Source organism: Heptranchias perlo, chromosome 29 (assembly GCF_035084215.1).
Source record: "Heptranchias perlo isolate sHepPer1 chromosome 29, sHepPer1.hap1, whole genome shotgun sequence".
In the NCBI taxonomy this organism is placed as follows: domain Eukaryota; kingdom Metazoa; phylum Chordata; class Chondrichthyes; order Hexanchiformes; family Hexanchidae; genus Heptranchias; species Heptranchias perlo.
This window is the reverse complement of record NC_090353.1, coordinates 16,742,133-16,756,017: the sequence shown is the minus strand read 5'-3', so window position 1 is coordinate 16,756,017 and position 13,885 is coordinate 16,742,133. Positions and strand designations below refer to the sequence as shown.

Below are 13,885 nucleotides of genomic sequence, written 5' to 3'. Positions count from 1 at the left end.
AAGGTGGTTCAGGTATTTATTAGATAACACTGCTCTGCACAGCATCAATGGCTGTATCAACTTTGAGAGTTGGTATCATTTAAGAACTACTTGTATGCTACAATGGGAGACTTTAGTATCATTCTGGATGGATGAACTTGAATGGGCTGAATGTAGGGTTGCCAACTCTGGTTGGACTTATTCCTAGAGGTTTCATCCAGTCAAACAGCATTTTTTCCCCATCTCCAATATTTTTATAACTAATAAACAAAATGTTCAAAGAAAATGAAAAATGCATAATTTTTCTTAGTGCCCCTATGATTTTACTCCCGGGTTGCTCACAGCAGTGTCTAGGAGAATAATCTTTAATTCTTGGAGACCCAGGACAAACCTGAATGTTGGCAACCCTAGGATGGCCTTCCTTAGCCACAATTATCTTGTGAGAACCATGTCATCTATGAAGCATGAATAGGCCATCCTGTTCAATAATGACACTGCTGGTCAGTCAGAAAACTACAGCAGATGTACAGATAGATGGGCAAAAACTCACAAATGAATTATGTAGGTTATGAGTGATATCAATGCATTCAATAACACCCATTGTAAATTTCTATTTATATACAACATAGAAATGTTCACATTATTCTGCTAAATATTTATAATAAACTTACCTGTTAGTGGTGGTGGTTTGATTCAGTAGGGCAGTCTTTTGATTAGCATTATGAAACAGCAATCATTAGCTGCTGGTTACTGTGGTTACAATTGTAATTCACTGAAGATCAAAGTTATTTACTTTTTTTCCCCCAACTACTGATGGCTCATGAGAAAGTAGTTCTGTGTGGACTATCTGACAAATGAAATAAATGTCATATTTTACATATGTAGGTAACCATTTTTCAATATATTAAAGACCAAATACAGTGTATAAATTAGACATCTGTAACCATACAAAAAAGCAAGTCTTGTGTGTTAATTGGGATTTAATCAGCACAACTAGCTTCTTATTGCTTACACCTGAGCTCCTCTACATCATTGAAATCACCCCCCCCAATGTTTTATTTTTCAGTAAATGCCCTTATTAGATTCTAGTGTTGATGTTCTTCATGTTGTGGGTGTTTTCCTTTAGTTCCTTTGCTTCTGTAGTTAAGATTCAAATTTATAGAATGATTTTTTTCTTTTGTTTAAATCTTGTAGTTCAAAAAAGTTGATTCTTACATTTCTTGAGAACTTGATACAGCATTTTCAAAATTACTTATTTCCTCTTGTGTAGTATTGGGTTTTTAACTACTGGTTTCTGCCCTCACTAAGTGATTTAGAAAATCATTAATTATAGCAAGTTCATTTCAGTATGGGGGGGACAGCTTTTCTCACCTGTGTTCACTTTGTATGTTTGTACATAGTTATTGTCTGAGGCGAGCCTGGGCTTACTTTATCTGGGCATTTGTTCTATATCTAATATCATTACTTCCAGCAGTGCATTTTTAAGGTGAGGGATTTTGATACTGAACATTTTCACCAGTGTTACTATTCTAGTACTCCTTGAAGTATAATATATGTTAGGCAGAATAGAATTCCTGTTATTTTGCCACAATTGTGTTCCCAGTTTCCTGTCTCAGGAAAACACTAACTACTGTACTATGTGATTTTCTTTTTTTAAAACTATTTCCTGCACCAGATATCTTTTTTTTTTCTCTCTATATGACTATCAATTTATACACATTAGAAACTGGGTTGAGCCTGCTTAAGCTCATTTATGTAGAACCTGAATGGTCTAGAGATCCTGGATTGGATTTGAACCCAGGAGTGCCACCCATTCCTCTGCTAGGAGTTCTTTCATCTGTTTGCTTGTCTTTTCTGTGAAATTTCTGTTTTCTTATGATCTTCCTTTTTTCTCGAGTCTATATGTATCCTTTGGAAAGGTTCCCTCTTCCAAAGTAAACATTCTTAACTGATTTTTCTAAGTTATTATCAATAATTAGTTTAATTTAAAACTGTTTGGAATATCTTCAGACAATACTCTCCAATAGGAGCCTTTGTACATTTTGGTTAACTAACCTGTTGTCACTCTCTCGTTGAAAACTAGGAGGAAAGAACTTTCCAAGAAATTTTGGTTCATTTAGGAACTTCCCCATATAGGGTGTAGTACACTTATTTTCTCCTCCCCTTTTTAAATTACTGGTTTGTTAGGCCAAACTGCTTTCTACCTGCAAAGAACTATGAGACGAGCCTGGTAACAGCAGAATAGGTAGGCACTAAAGGAATGTTATATTTTATAATCAGTTATTTGCAGTTGGGATATAGTGAGGATAGAAGGACACCTCCAAATCCATTTTAGAAAGGTTACAGCATGGCAGGAGGCCATTTGGCCTATCAAGTCTGCACCGGCTCTACGCAAAAGCAATCCAGCTAGTCCTACTCCCCTGCCCTATCCCTGTAGCCCTGCAAATTTTTTCCTTTCAAGTACTTATCCAGTTCCCTTTTTGAAGGCCATGATTGAATCTGCCTCCACCCCCTCAGGCAGTGCATTCCCGATCCTAACCACTCAGTGTTTTTTAAAAAAAAAATTTCCTCATGTCACCTTTTGGTTCTTTTGCCTATCACCTTAAATCTATGCCCTCTGGTTCTTGAGCCCCTGCCAATGGGAACAGTTTCTCTCCATCTACTCTGTCTAGACCCCTCATGATTTTAAAACTGACTTGGTGCACCTCACTTCCAGCTGAAGCTGCTCCCACTAGTGATGCTGGAGTGGTCACTGTAGTGAAGGAGGCTGTCGCTACAGGGACATCCAAGATTTTATCAGCGATGCTGGCAAGTTGTTCAACCTTGCAGCTGTCGCTGGTTGACGCCAGGATGAGCTGGATGAATGCTTAAACTGTGAAGGGAGAGTGTCAGATCCTACATATGCCTATTTCCTCTCATTTGAACATAAGGGCAATGGTTTGAGTTAATTCTGATAATTTTTGGTAGCTTTGGTCCCCCTGATGAGGTGTATGATTAATTTCTTTTGCAGATTTGAACATTTGTTGCTTTTTTTTTTAAAAGTCTTTTGCCATGTCCTCCTCGGATTCCCCAGCTGCTCGGTTGGGTTCTCCTGCTAGCCGCAGTTCCCCGGTGCAAGTAAGAGGGGATGGACGCCCCTTACGGTTTCGGAAGAGAATCAGTAGTGAGGATGCTGAAGAGTTCCAATGCAACAGTGACCAACAGTAAGTACTCTGTCTGGCTGAATAAAAATCTGCTCATTGTGTTGTTTGATTCTTGTGCCTGCCTGCCTGCCTTTAAAATATATTTGAAATTTGCCACCTCCTACATGTACATAAGAACATAAGTATAGGAGTAGGTCATTCAGCTCCGAGTCTGTTCCACCATTCAATTAGATCATGTCTGATCTGTACCTCAACTCCATTTATCTGCCTTTGCTCTATATCCCTTGATACCCTTACCTAACAAAAATCTATCATTCTCAGTCTTGAAGGTTTCAGTTGACCCAGAACCTGCAGCCTTTTGGGAGATGTACAGTATTAGAATTTAGGGTTATATACTATTGATCAGTGATTAATATATTTCATCTGTTCTTTGACTTTAGGCATATCACTGCAAGAATGCAAGTAGACTATCCTGCCCAAAAATGTTGTTTTCTACTTCCTTTTATTTGGGTGGCCCACCAAGCCAGTACTATTGCTTTAACATGTACAATGTCAACAATGCTTTGTGGCACATGGAAAAAAGTTAGCAGATGGGGTAGGCTTGTACTAAATTGGCAAATCATTCCAGATTTACAACAGCTAGAATGGAGTGCTGCAATCTCCTTGGACTCTCAACCAGGTATTTTAACCTAATGCCAGACTTAGTCAAATTAAAAGAATTGCAATTAGTGTCTGCCGTATAGACCAGCACACTAACAGTGTGAGGATATGGCTCTGTGCCAACAATTCACAGGCATTCCTGATATTAGCTGAGCCAACAGCAGCTGACCAGTAGATGTAAGTCCTTCCCTGCATAAAGGGAAAATTGAGTAGTGTTACCCTGCACCCAAGAGGGCAGGAGCAGGTAGACTGCTGGATGTCAGGGAATACAGTACAAAACTGGCTTTTTTTTTAATGAAATTGGTGTGATTGAACTTTAGATGGGTATTTGGGCATATGAACACAATGATGAAGCACATTCCTGTGCAGTAGTACAAATAGAGCATTGAATTGTTAATATTGGCTGGCTTTTATTTCTAGCATGTGATTAAAGGGGAGGTGCTGGGTCATAGGGCAGAGAGATCATCAGCACCTTCTGTTCAGTTAATTGTGATCTTTTGGGGAGGTTTACTGGCTCGTCCAATTGGAGTTGATGTAATGGGGGTGGAAGATGACACACAAGGGAAGAAATGTAACAGGCTTTCAAAATAAAGGTATGGGATGAGATGTAAGTAAACAAACTATTCATCTTGGGGGCAGCAAACCCAGAGTCTACAAGTGCAAAATTCAGAAACCTTAGGTAAAGTTAGAGATTAGAAACTTTTTAGTCCATATGTGTAATAAATTCCCAAGAAGGTAGTTGATTTGGGGTCAATTGTCATCTTTTAAGAAGGCGATAGATCAATATTTGAGAAATGGAATTGAAGGTTATAGAGATATTTAACAATGCTGCTTTATTTTCTTTCGGGGGAAGTTCGGGAAGGAAATCAGTATCTGTAACCTCCTCCAGCCCTCTGAGAACCCTGCATCCCTCCCTAATTCTCGTTGGTTCTTAAATCTTGGTCAAAGAGGTAGGTTTTTAGTCACCAGTCCTAATATCTCCTCCTTTGGCTCAGAATCAATTTTTGTCTGATTACACTCCTGTGAAGTGCCATGCGATGTTTTACTACATTAAAGGTGCTATGTAAATGCAAGTTGGTGTAGTATTTCTTAAAATAAGGGATTTAACAGGTGGTGTAGGGAAGTCTGACATGATCAAGCAAGGACTGTGGATGGAGTGGGCTTGAATGGCATTTATTTTTCTTGCTCTGGAATCGGAGAATCTAACGGCACAGAAGGAGACCATTTGGCCTGTCATGCCTGTGCCAACTCTTTGAAAGAACCATCCAATTTAGTCCCACACCTCAACAACTTTTTTCCCCACAACCCTGGAAATTAGTCATCTTCAAGTACATGCCTTTTGAAAGTTCCTATGGAATCTGTTTCCACCACCCTGTCAGGTAATGTGATCCAGATCTTAACATCCCTCTGTGAAAAAATTTCTCCTCATTTCCTCTAGTTCTTTTGCCAATTATTTTAAATCTGACCTCTGATTACTGACCCACTTGCCAGAGAAAACAGTTTCTCCCTACTTGCTCTATCAAAACATTGAATACCTCTTATTAGGTCTCCCCTTGACCTTCTCCACTCTGAGAACAATCTCAGCTTCTCCAATCTTTCCACATAAATGAAGTCCCTCATTCTTGGTAAACCTCTTCTGTACCCTCTCCAAGGCCTTGACATCCTTCCTAAAGTGTGGTGCCCAGAATTGTACACAGTTCTCCAGCTGAGGCCTAATCAGTGATTTGTAAAGGCTTAGCATGACTTCCTTTCTTTTGTATTGAATGCCCCTGTTCAACAACAAACTCTATTAGATCTTGTATGCTTGTCTGCTAATCTTTTGTGTTTTTTCAAGACAGTGACCAGTTCCCAAATTTTCAGTTCTATCCTTATGAAATTGTAGGTAAACAGGTATGTGAGCTGGTATACATATATAGATGAGGGGCAAAAAGTTTTTTCTTTTGCACTTCAGGAATTTATGATATAGTCCCAAAATGATGGTCAAAATTGTGACTTTAAGTGAATGCCCTATTCTCCTGTCTTGTTTTATACAGGAATTCCTATGACCTGAGTGAGATCAATGATGATTGCTTAGAATATAATGAATGGATTCCCCCAGACTCTGACACAATACAAAAAATAATCTCCCAAGTTGAATTTTACCTATCTGATGAAAACTTGGCAGTAGATAGTTTTCTACTAAAGCACATGAAGAAGAATAAAATGGGTTACATCAGCATTAAGCTTCTCACCTCATTCAAAAAGGTAAGGGTTTTCTCATTGGAATCAAAGTCTTTATTTACAACTTGTCTTTGTCTTGAGTAATTGTTTTTGTTTTTTCCTTTTTTTAAAAAAAAAAGCTTGATTAGTATCTGATTTAAGAACTGGATGGAAGTTTGCAAGGAGAGACATACAACAAATTTTCTTGCTTCATTCTTGTGCGACTATTTGATTGTTGATGTAGAATGCAACCAGTCAGGGTTTAATACTCTGAATTATAATATTTGCTCAATAATCTAAAATTACTGTATTGGGTCAGAAAGAGGGACTAAAGCGCAAAAGGACATTGGTCTTGGAACTAGCTACAATCTTGTACACAGCATCTCCAGGGAGAAGACAGTGATTTAACGACTCCGTGGTCCTCCTCTTCCTCAACCCCACTTTGCAGCTTCAATGTTGGCAGGCACTAAAGCACTTCGGACTTGGAGTGCCTGAAAATGTAAGGGTGCAGACATTATCTCAACCGCCTTCAAAAGAATGCCTTATTTAGAAATCTGAAGTTGAGGGCCAAAAATTTGCGAGCCTAGTGTAAGTACTGGGATGAATCTAGGTTTCTCTAGTGCTGATCTTGCTCCAGCAGGAGCAGTCAGAAGAAGGTCCCCTTAAGTGGAAGGAAGTTCAGTCCATGATGTATCCTTTTCCAAGAACACCAAGCAGCCTAAGACGTCAAATGTGCTTCAGTGCCGGGGAGCACCAAAGCTGTTTTAGATGGAAGTGTTTCTTGTCCTCACTGTCATAAAACCATCCAGTGCCTTCACCAAAGGTGAGCATCTATGCCACTAAGGCACATCTTGGATGCCTGCCAATTGGGGCAGGGTAACTACTTGCATTGCTTGCCCTCCCTGCCCCCATCCTCTTAATTTTTTTTTAAAAAATTAAATCTTCAGTTGACCCTCTGGTTAGACCTACTGCCGCCAGCTGGTAGGCTGGTATATCTACCTTCATTAGGCTTCTCAGGCCAGGGATGAGGAATCTTCAGGCCTGGGAGTCCCCTCCTCCGGCTTAATTCCTGACCTTTCCGCTGAACTTATGGCAAGTGGGTGCTGGATAGGCCATGGATTTTCATCCCCTGGATAATTGGGAATATTGATCATACCTTAAAGGCATTGTTTGTACTAAAACCTTTTGTGTAAATGTTGCAGTACAACTCTGGCACCAGGTCAGCAATCTGACTTGAGTTAGTGAAGCTAGGAACTGGGAGACCACCTGTAGTAAGTAGTCTTGCACTGCTTCAGCATCGCACCCAGTATAGCATAGCTTCAGTCTGGTGTCAAGCCACATTTGAAAAGTGCATAGCCGTGCTATTGGCCTGCAGTGTCAAATCACAAAGTTAGGAGAGAAACACTACTCCTGCCTATACTGTTATAACTTCAAGAAAAATGTCTTCCTTTCTCATTGAGCTCAGTGCAACCTGCATCAAGGTACTGCTGGCAGTATAACTCTAGACTGTGCATCACACTACATCTACTTGGCCAAGACCAGTATATGTAGTATAACAGCAGCCTAAGGCTGTCCTTGAAATGACTGTGGGTTCTATACCAAATGCACTGAATTGAATTGATCTGCTAGCAAATGGCACAGGTGCCATCTGTTATAAAGATGGTCCCCCCTGTTAAGGGCAGCAGATTTTATTGGTGGTTGTCATGTAAACCATTAAGTTTACTTAGTTGCCTGAGGCTCTTGAGGTGAGAGCTAAGTGTTCACTCAGTCCCCAAGTATCAAGTCCCCAGTTATAGAGTTTGTGCTCTAAACTAGAGTTCTCTATGCTTCATCTGTATTGGTGGTTAAGCTATTTGGTGCAGAGATTTTAAATAAATGTGCTATCTGATGCTTCAGCACTTTTCAGAATCAAAACGATAAGTTTTCTGAATGGGCAATAATTATGTTGGTTAAACCAAGGGGAATTTGAATCTGTTTGAGATGCATCTTTGTTCTAGCATTGTCATAAATGCCTAGCTAGGATGTAGGAGCTCAGTGGAGCAAAATCCCTGGAATCAAACAATTGGATGCTGCAATGAGAAGGGAGAGCCTTTCTGGATGGATGAACAAAAATGGCCTTCCTAATTTGTGATCTCCTGTGCAAGAGCAAGCTGCCATGAAATTACCCTCTATCTAGTTGCAATGACTGACAGTAACCTGCTGCAGCACAGATTCATCAGAATGTTACCAAGGCTCCAAGGGTTAAATTATGAGGACAGGTTGCATAAACTTGGGTTGTATTCCCTTGAGTTTAGAAGGGTGATTTGATTGATTTTTAGGATTTTGAAAAGAATTGATCGGGCAGATAAGAGAAACTTTTTCTGAAGTGGGAGAGCCAAGGACAAGGGGCCATAAACCTTAAAATCAGTGCCAGGACATTCAGGAGAGAAGTTAGGAATCACTTCACGCAAAGGGTGGTAGAAGTGTGAAACTGTCTCTCAAAGCAGTAGATGCTAGCTCAATTAATAATTTTAAATCTGAGATCAATAGATTTTTGCTAGCCAAGGGTATTAAGAGCTATAGAGCCAAGGTGGGTAAATGGATTTGGGATAAAGATCAGCCATGATCTGTGATTGGCAGAACAGGCTTGAGGGGCTGAATGGCCTACCCCTGTTCCTATGTTCCCCTCTAAGGCCAATATATCCTTTCTGAGGTGCAGTACCCAAAACTGAATGCAGTATTTTAGATTTGGGTCCGACCAAGGCTCTGTACAATTGAGGCATAACCTCTTCCCCTTTGTATTCCAACCCTCTTGAGATAAAAGTCAACATTCCATTATCTTTGATAAATTTTTGTACCTATGCACTTGCTTTTAGTGATTTGTGTACATGGACACCCAAATCTTTTTTGCTGTTCCATAGTTCCTAGTATCTTGTCATTTAGAAAATATTCCAATTCATCGTTCTTGGATCTGAAGTGAATGACCTCACATTTCCCTATATTGAACTCTGCCTGCCAAAGTTTTGCCCACTCATTTAATCTGTCTATGTCCCTTTGCAACTTCCTGCTCCCATCTACACAATTTACTGTGCCTCCTAACTTGTCATTATAACTAACTCATCTGCAATTTCCTCACATTTCTTACTCCGGTCCTGGAGATTTGTTTATCTTAAGTCCCATTATTTTCTTCATTTTGTTTACTTTAATTCAATAAGTTGCTCCCCTTGACTTATTTTTAGATTTCCTTGTACTGGTGGTATTTTGTCCTTTTACTATGAAAATGGGTACAAAGTATTAATTTAACAAGTCTGCTATTTCCTTATTTGCCATTATAGTCTCACCTGCACCTGTCTTTAATGGCCCACATTCCTTCTTGCAACTCTTAATATATTAAAACTTTTACTGTTAGATTTGATATTTCTTGCAAGTTCTTTTCATATTCCCTTTTTGTATCTTTGTTGCTTTTTATAACTTTCCCAGTGTGTTGGATTTAAACTATCCCTTGCATTTGTGTAAGCCTTTTCTTTTAGCTTGATACAGTCTCTTATCTCATTTGCTGACCATGGTTGCTTAACTACATAAGTGGAGCTTTTGCCTTTTAGGGGTATGTACTGGCTTTGTATAGTACAAAATACTTCTTTGAATACATCCCACTGATTGTAGGTATACCCATTAATAATTTGGCCTATTTTACTGTGGTCAATGTATTTCTCATCACTTCAAAGTTTGCGTTAAATTTTAAACCTTGGTTTGAGGCTCTCCCTTCTCCCCCTCAAAACTAATATTAGTCAGTCATATGGTCACTATTTGCAAGATGTTCCCTTACTGTGAGCCCCTATTGTAGCTGTTCAGTCGATTTTGATTTTCACTAACTACATAACGGGGGAGAGAGAGAGAGAGAGAGAGAGAGAGTGTGTAGTGGGAGGGAGAGAAGAAAAAAAAAGTGCTGCTGCAGACTGGTAGCATGAGTTTTGAAAGGATGCAGAGGCTCCCTGAATGTTGATCAGCTGATTTTGATTCTACTGTTTTAAAAAAAATTACAGCAGAGGTAGCAAGACCAGGGCTCAGGAAATCAGCTAATCTGATTAAGCCTGTGTGCCTTCTTAAAACTCTACCTAATCTTTCATCAAATCAGCAACAGCTGAACACGAAGCCACTTTTTACAGAAGTGTTTTGCTTTCCTGTTTCCTTTCTCCACCCCAATCCTCATTCCATGTTTTGCCCAAGCTCTGTGCCTTTCCCTTGGGCCCTGATCCATCCCTGCCCCAGCCTTGGACTCCATGGCCGCCTCACTTCTGACCCCAAGTTTCTCTCTCTTGCCTGCAATGTTTGCAGTGTTTTTGGGAGGTGCCACTACCAGTCAGGCCTGTGATTCTGGACCTACAGTGATATCAGAAAAAACATCTAGCCTGTGATGCAAAAGTCTTGGCTTCATATCCATTTCTTCTTTGAGGGATTGATGGGTGTTCATTGAAACTAAGTGTGGTGTGTAATCAGGAAAAACAACTAGATTTGGGAGATACAGCTAGGAGGTTAGAGCACAAATTCTGGGAGGTGATAATGAACCTGTCATTGGTATGGCCACACCTGGTGAACTATGTACAATTCTGGTTGCTGTACTACAGCAAGGATTGGAGGCAGTACAGAAAAAGGCAATCGAACTGATACCAAGCTTAAGGCATTTGAACTGAGAAGTTGAAGAACCTGGGATTGTTTACTGTTGAGAAGAGAAGGCTTGGAGGAGATATTGAAAATTTGTAAGGGAATATATGAACAGAATTTTGATGTGTTCAAACATGCCACAAACTCTAGAACCAGGGGACACTGGTTCAAGCTTAGAACAGACAAGGTGAGCAGTCCAGATTTAACAATTATACAAGGGTGATAAATGTGTGGAATGGGCTGCCCAGGGAGCCAGGTAGTGTGGAAAAATAAGAAAAAAAAAATTGAACAGATGTTTTAGGGAGCAGTGATTGAGGGATATGTTTTTGGGACCGGGTAAGTTGACTGCTGAGTGTTTTCTGGTGCAGTACTTTCCATATTCCTCCCAGGCCTGATCTCTGCTCTTTCGCTTCTTCTGTCTTAAGATCTCAGAACATGCACAGGTATGAGAAACTAATACCTCCTTGGGTGGCTTCTCTGTGCCTACTCCAGCATATGTGTTGGTTTGCCTCTTGATCTGTGCCCTAGCCTTTATAAACTATAGATTTTTTTTAAAAAATCTATACAAGAAAGAAAAAGTTAGATGCATAGATACAGTGGGAACCAAGGGGAGGTGGCTGAACAGTGGGAGACATAGTACAAATACAGCAATGAGAGAGAATGTGAGCCATGCATAAACTAGAGCTGCTTTTGCCAGCAGGGACTCTTGCAAAATGGGAATAGGTATCAAGCTTTAACTTCCATTAAATATGTAAAACAATTTTATTTGCATATAGGGGTTATTTACTATAAAAAAGATCTTTGAAGATGATCAGATTTTAACATTTGCATCAACTAAATATCACCATATTGCTACTGTTCAGTAGAGGTTAGCAATCCCATTCTTTCCTTAAAAATGCATCAGAACCTTTCACAATTGCAGTGCAGTTTGCCATTCTGACTATGGGAAATCTGCATCTTCAAAGATCTTTTTTATAGTAAATAACCCCTATATGCAAATAAAATTGTTTTACATATTTAATGGAAGTTAAAACTTGATACCTATTCCCATTTTGTATCTTGAGGTTAAGTTTTTAAAAACCCACAGCTACCCCATTTCCTGAATTACAAAAGTGTTCTTTTTAAATTATGTAGTTAAATAGTCTATTATAAATCCCTCCAAATAATTCTCTTAATCCACAATTTAAAATTACTCCATGTATATTTCTGATGCACTATTGTTTCCCTTGCAGGTGAAGTGCTTGACTAAGGACTGGAAGGTAACAGCTTATGCTCTGAATTATTCTAAATTACTAGAAATCAATCAAGAAGGGACAAAGATTCGTCGAAAAAACCCAGTACCAGAGTCCCTCCTCACAGTACCACCAAGTAAACGTATACTGGCATGGAACTTTAACAAGGATTCTCCAGAAAGTAATGGTGAAATACATGAACAAATGAACGTCATGGAGAGTGCAATGAAAATCTTTGCTATTCATGGTACAATCAGTTCAATCCGCATCTTGCAACCAGGTAAGGAAATTCCTGCTGAGTTGAAAAAATATACAATGAAGTATCCAGAAGTTGGGACCAAAGTTTGTATTTTGGTTGAGTATGAATGCTATGAAGGAGCCAAAAAAGCCTATGAAGAACTTGGCAAAAAACACTGCCATAATGATGAAAATCTAAAAGTTGTCATATTGACAGGAAAAGGTACCAAAAAAATCAATGGCATAGATCCAGATGAAACTGAAGACTTAAAAAAATCAAATGCTAAAAAGCCTTCAAGACGGCCAGCAAAGATAGAGCAGTTGCAGTATGCTATGGAAGAGTCTATGTACAGTTCTTCAGAATCTGATGGTGCTAATTCTCCTGCTTCTGTCCAAAGATACCTTCAGCACAAAATATGTGATGCCTATAACTGCAATAGTCAAATGCCGAGTCCAAGTATGGCTTCGTGGTCCTTTTCATGGAGTGACCATCACTGCAGTCCATGCATTCCCCGCAGAAGTCTAGCTCATCACAATCCATCGCCCCTAACAGATTTTGTTGGACAAGGATTTTGGCCTAGCCCAGGTACAAGTCCAGAGTTTACCAAGAAATTCCACGACTACTCTTCTGATAGTGGGAATTGTTCTGGAAGTCCCTGGGTGCAACGCCGCCGGCTAGCTGCCAGTCAGGCTGCCTCTCTAGAAATTGGCCAAGCAGCATTTAAACAGCCAGTAAGGAAACCTCAAAATGGTACAGGCCTTCCTCTAGGATTGGTTCGACTTCCCTTTGGCCCAGATGGCACTAAAGGTTTTCATAATAGCATTGGAAGAGGGAGAATAGTTCTGAGACACTGATTTATATTTATAACTAACACTTTGGGGTGACTCAAATCTAATTCTCAGAGAAGGTTTGATGGGCTCTGATGATAAATGAGTGGGAGTGAGGGGTTCAGTGTAGTTTATGGGGAACTAAGGTGTATGGCACAAAATTATCTTTGAATGTATTGAATTGTTTTTTTTTCTCCAATGTACCTCAAGAATAAAATTGAAATATCACTTGTGCAGCAGAGGGTGCCCTTCAGAAGTTGAGACTTGATGTAAATTTTTATGGCAATTAGAGAAGCTATAGTGACTTGTAGGTTAGTTTCTTAAAAGTAAACCATTACTATCTACTTGTCATGCTGTGCAAACAAAAAAAACTTGGGAATACAATTATGTATAATGTACTTGGAGTACTATGAAGCAATTTGAAAATCCCTTGTGGGATTAGTATAATGGAGTAACTGCTACACTATAGGGTTGATCAGCAGTACATGTAACATTGCCTTGATTGCTACTGATGAATAAATAATTGCATACTGAAGTGTATTGTTCTGTAATCATTGAACTTACCATGGAACATATACTGGCTGCTGTAGTTGATAAGTGACAGTGGTGGGGAAATATTGTTCATTATGCCTTGTGGAGCAAGGCAGTACATCTTAGTAAATAATCCCAATTGTAACTTTCCTCTGGTCCTGCAATGCTGATCCAAGTCAATGGTAGTTCTTACATTATTGCAATAAAATATAGAGCAAATGGCTACAGCAGATACCACAACTTCCATAATGTTACAAGATAGATATGGATTTGGGCCATCTTAGCTCATCCATCCAGAAAGCACCCACACTTTTTTCTTTTTGTCCCCACCATTCAACTATTAAATGATTCCAAAATGTTGCTTCCACCACCTGACCTGAAAGTCCATTTCACATGTTGATCACTCTCTGCAGAAAGGGCCACCCAGGATGTTGG

The 13,885-nt window shown here is 39.5% G+C and overlaps 1 protein-coding gene across 2 annotated transcripts; it reads left to right on the top strand.

Moving 5' to 3' along the window:
- Nucleotides 1–1,182: 1,182 nt before the first annotated feature.
- LOC137299742 (la-related protein 6-like) lies at nt 1,183–13,454 on the top strand. 2 transcript variants are annotated; one of them, XM_067968682.1, is made up of 4 exons: nt 1,183–1,465; nt 3,022–3,182; nt 5,816–6,026; nt 11,855–13,454. In XM_067968682.1, the coding sequence occupies exons 2-4, from the start codon at nt 3,031–3,033 to the stop codon at nt 12,944–12,946; spliced, it is 1,455 nt and encodes a 484-aa protein (XP_067824783.1). In that variant the 5' UTR covers nt 1,183–1,465; nt 3,022–3,030; the 3' UTR covers nt 12,947–13,454. The 2 variants fall into 2 exon arrangements, with proteins under 2 accessions (XP_067824783.1, XP_067824784.1); XM_067968683.1 differs by lacking the exon at nt 1,183–1,465 and adding an exon at nt 2,146–2,224.
- Nucleotides 13,455–13,885: the final 431 nt, after the last annotated feature.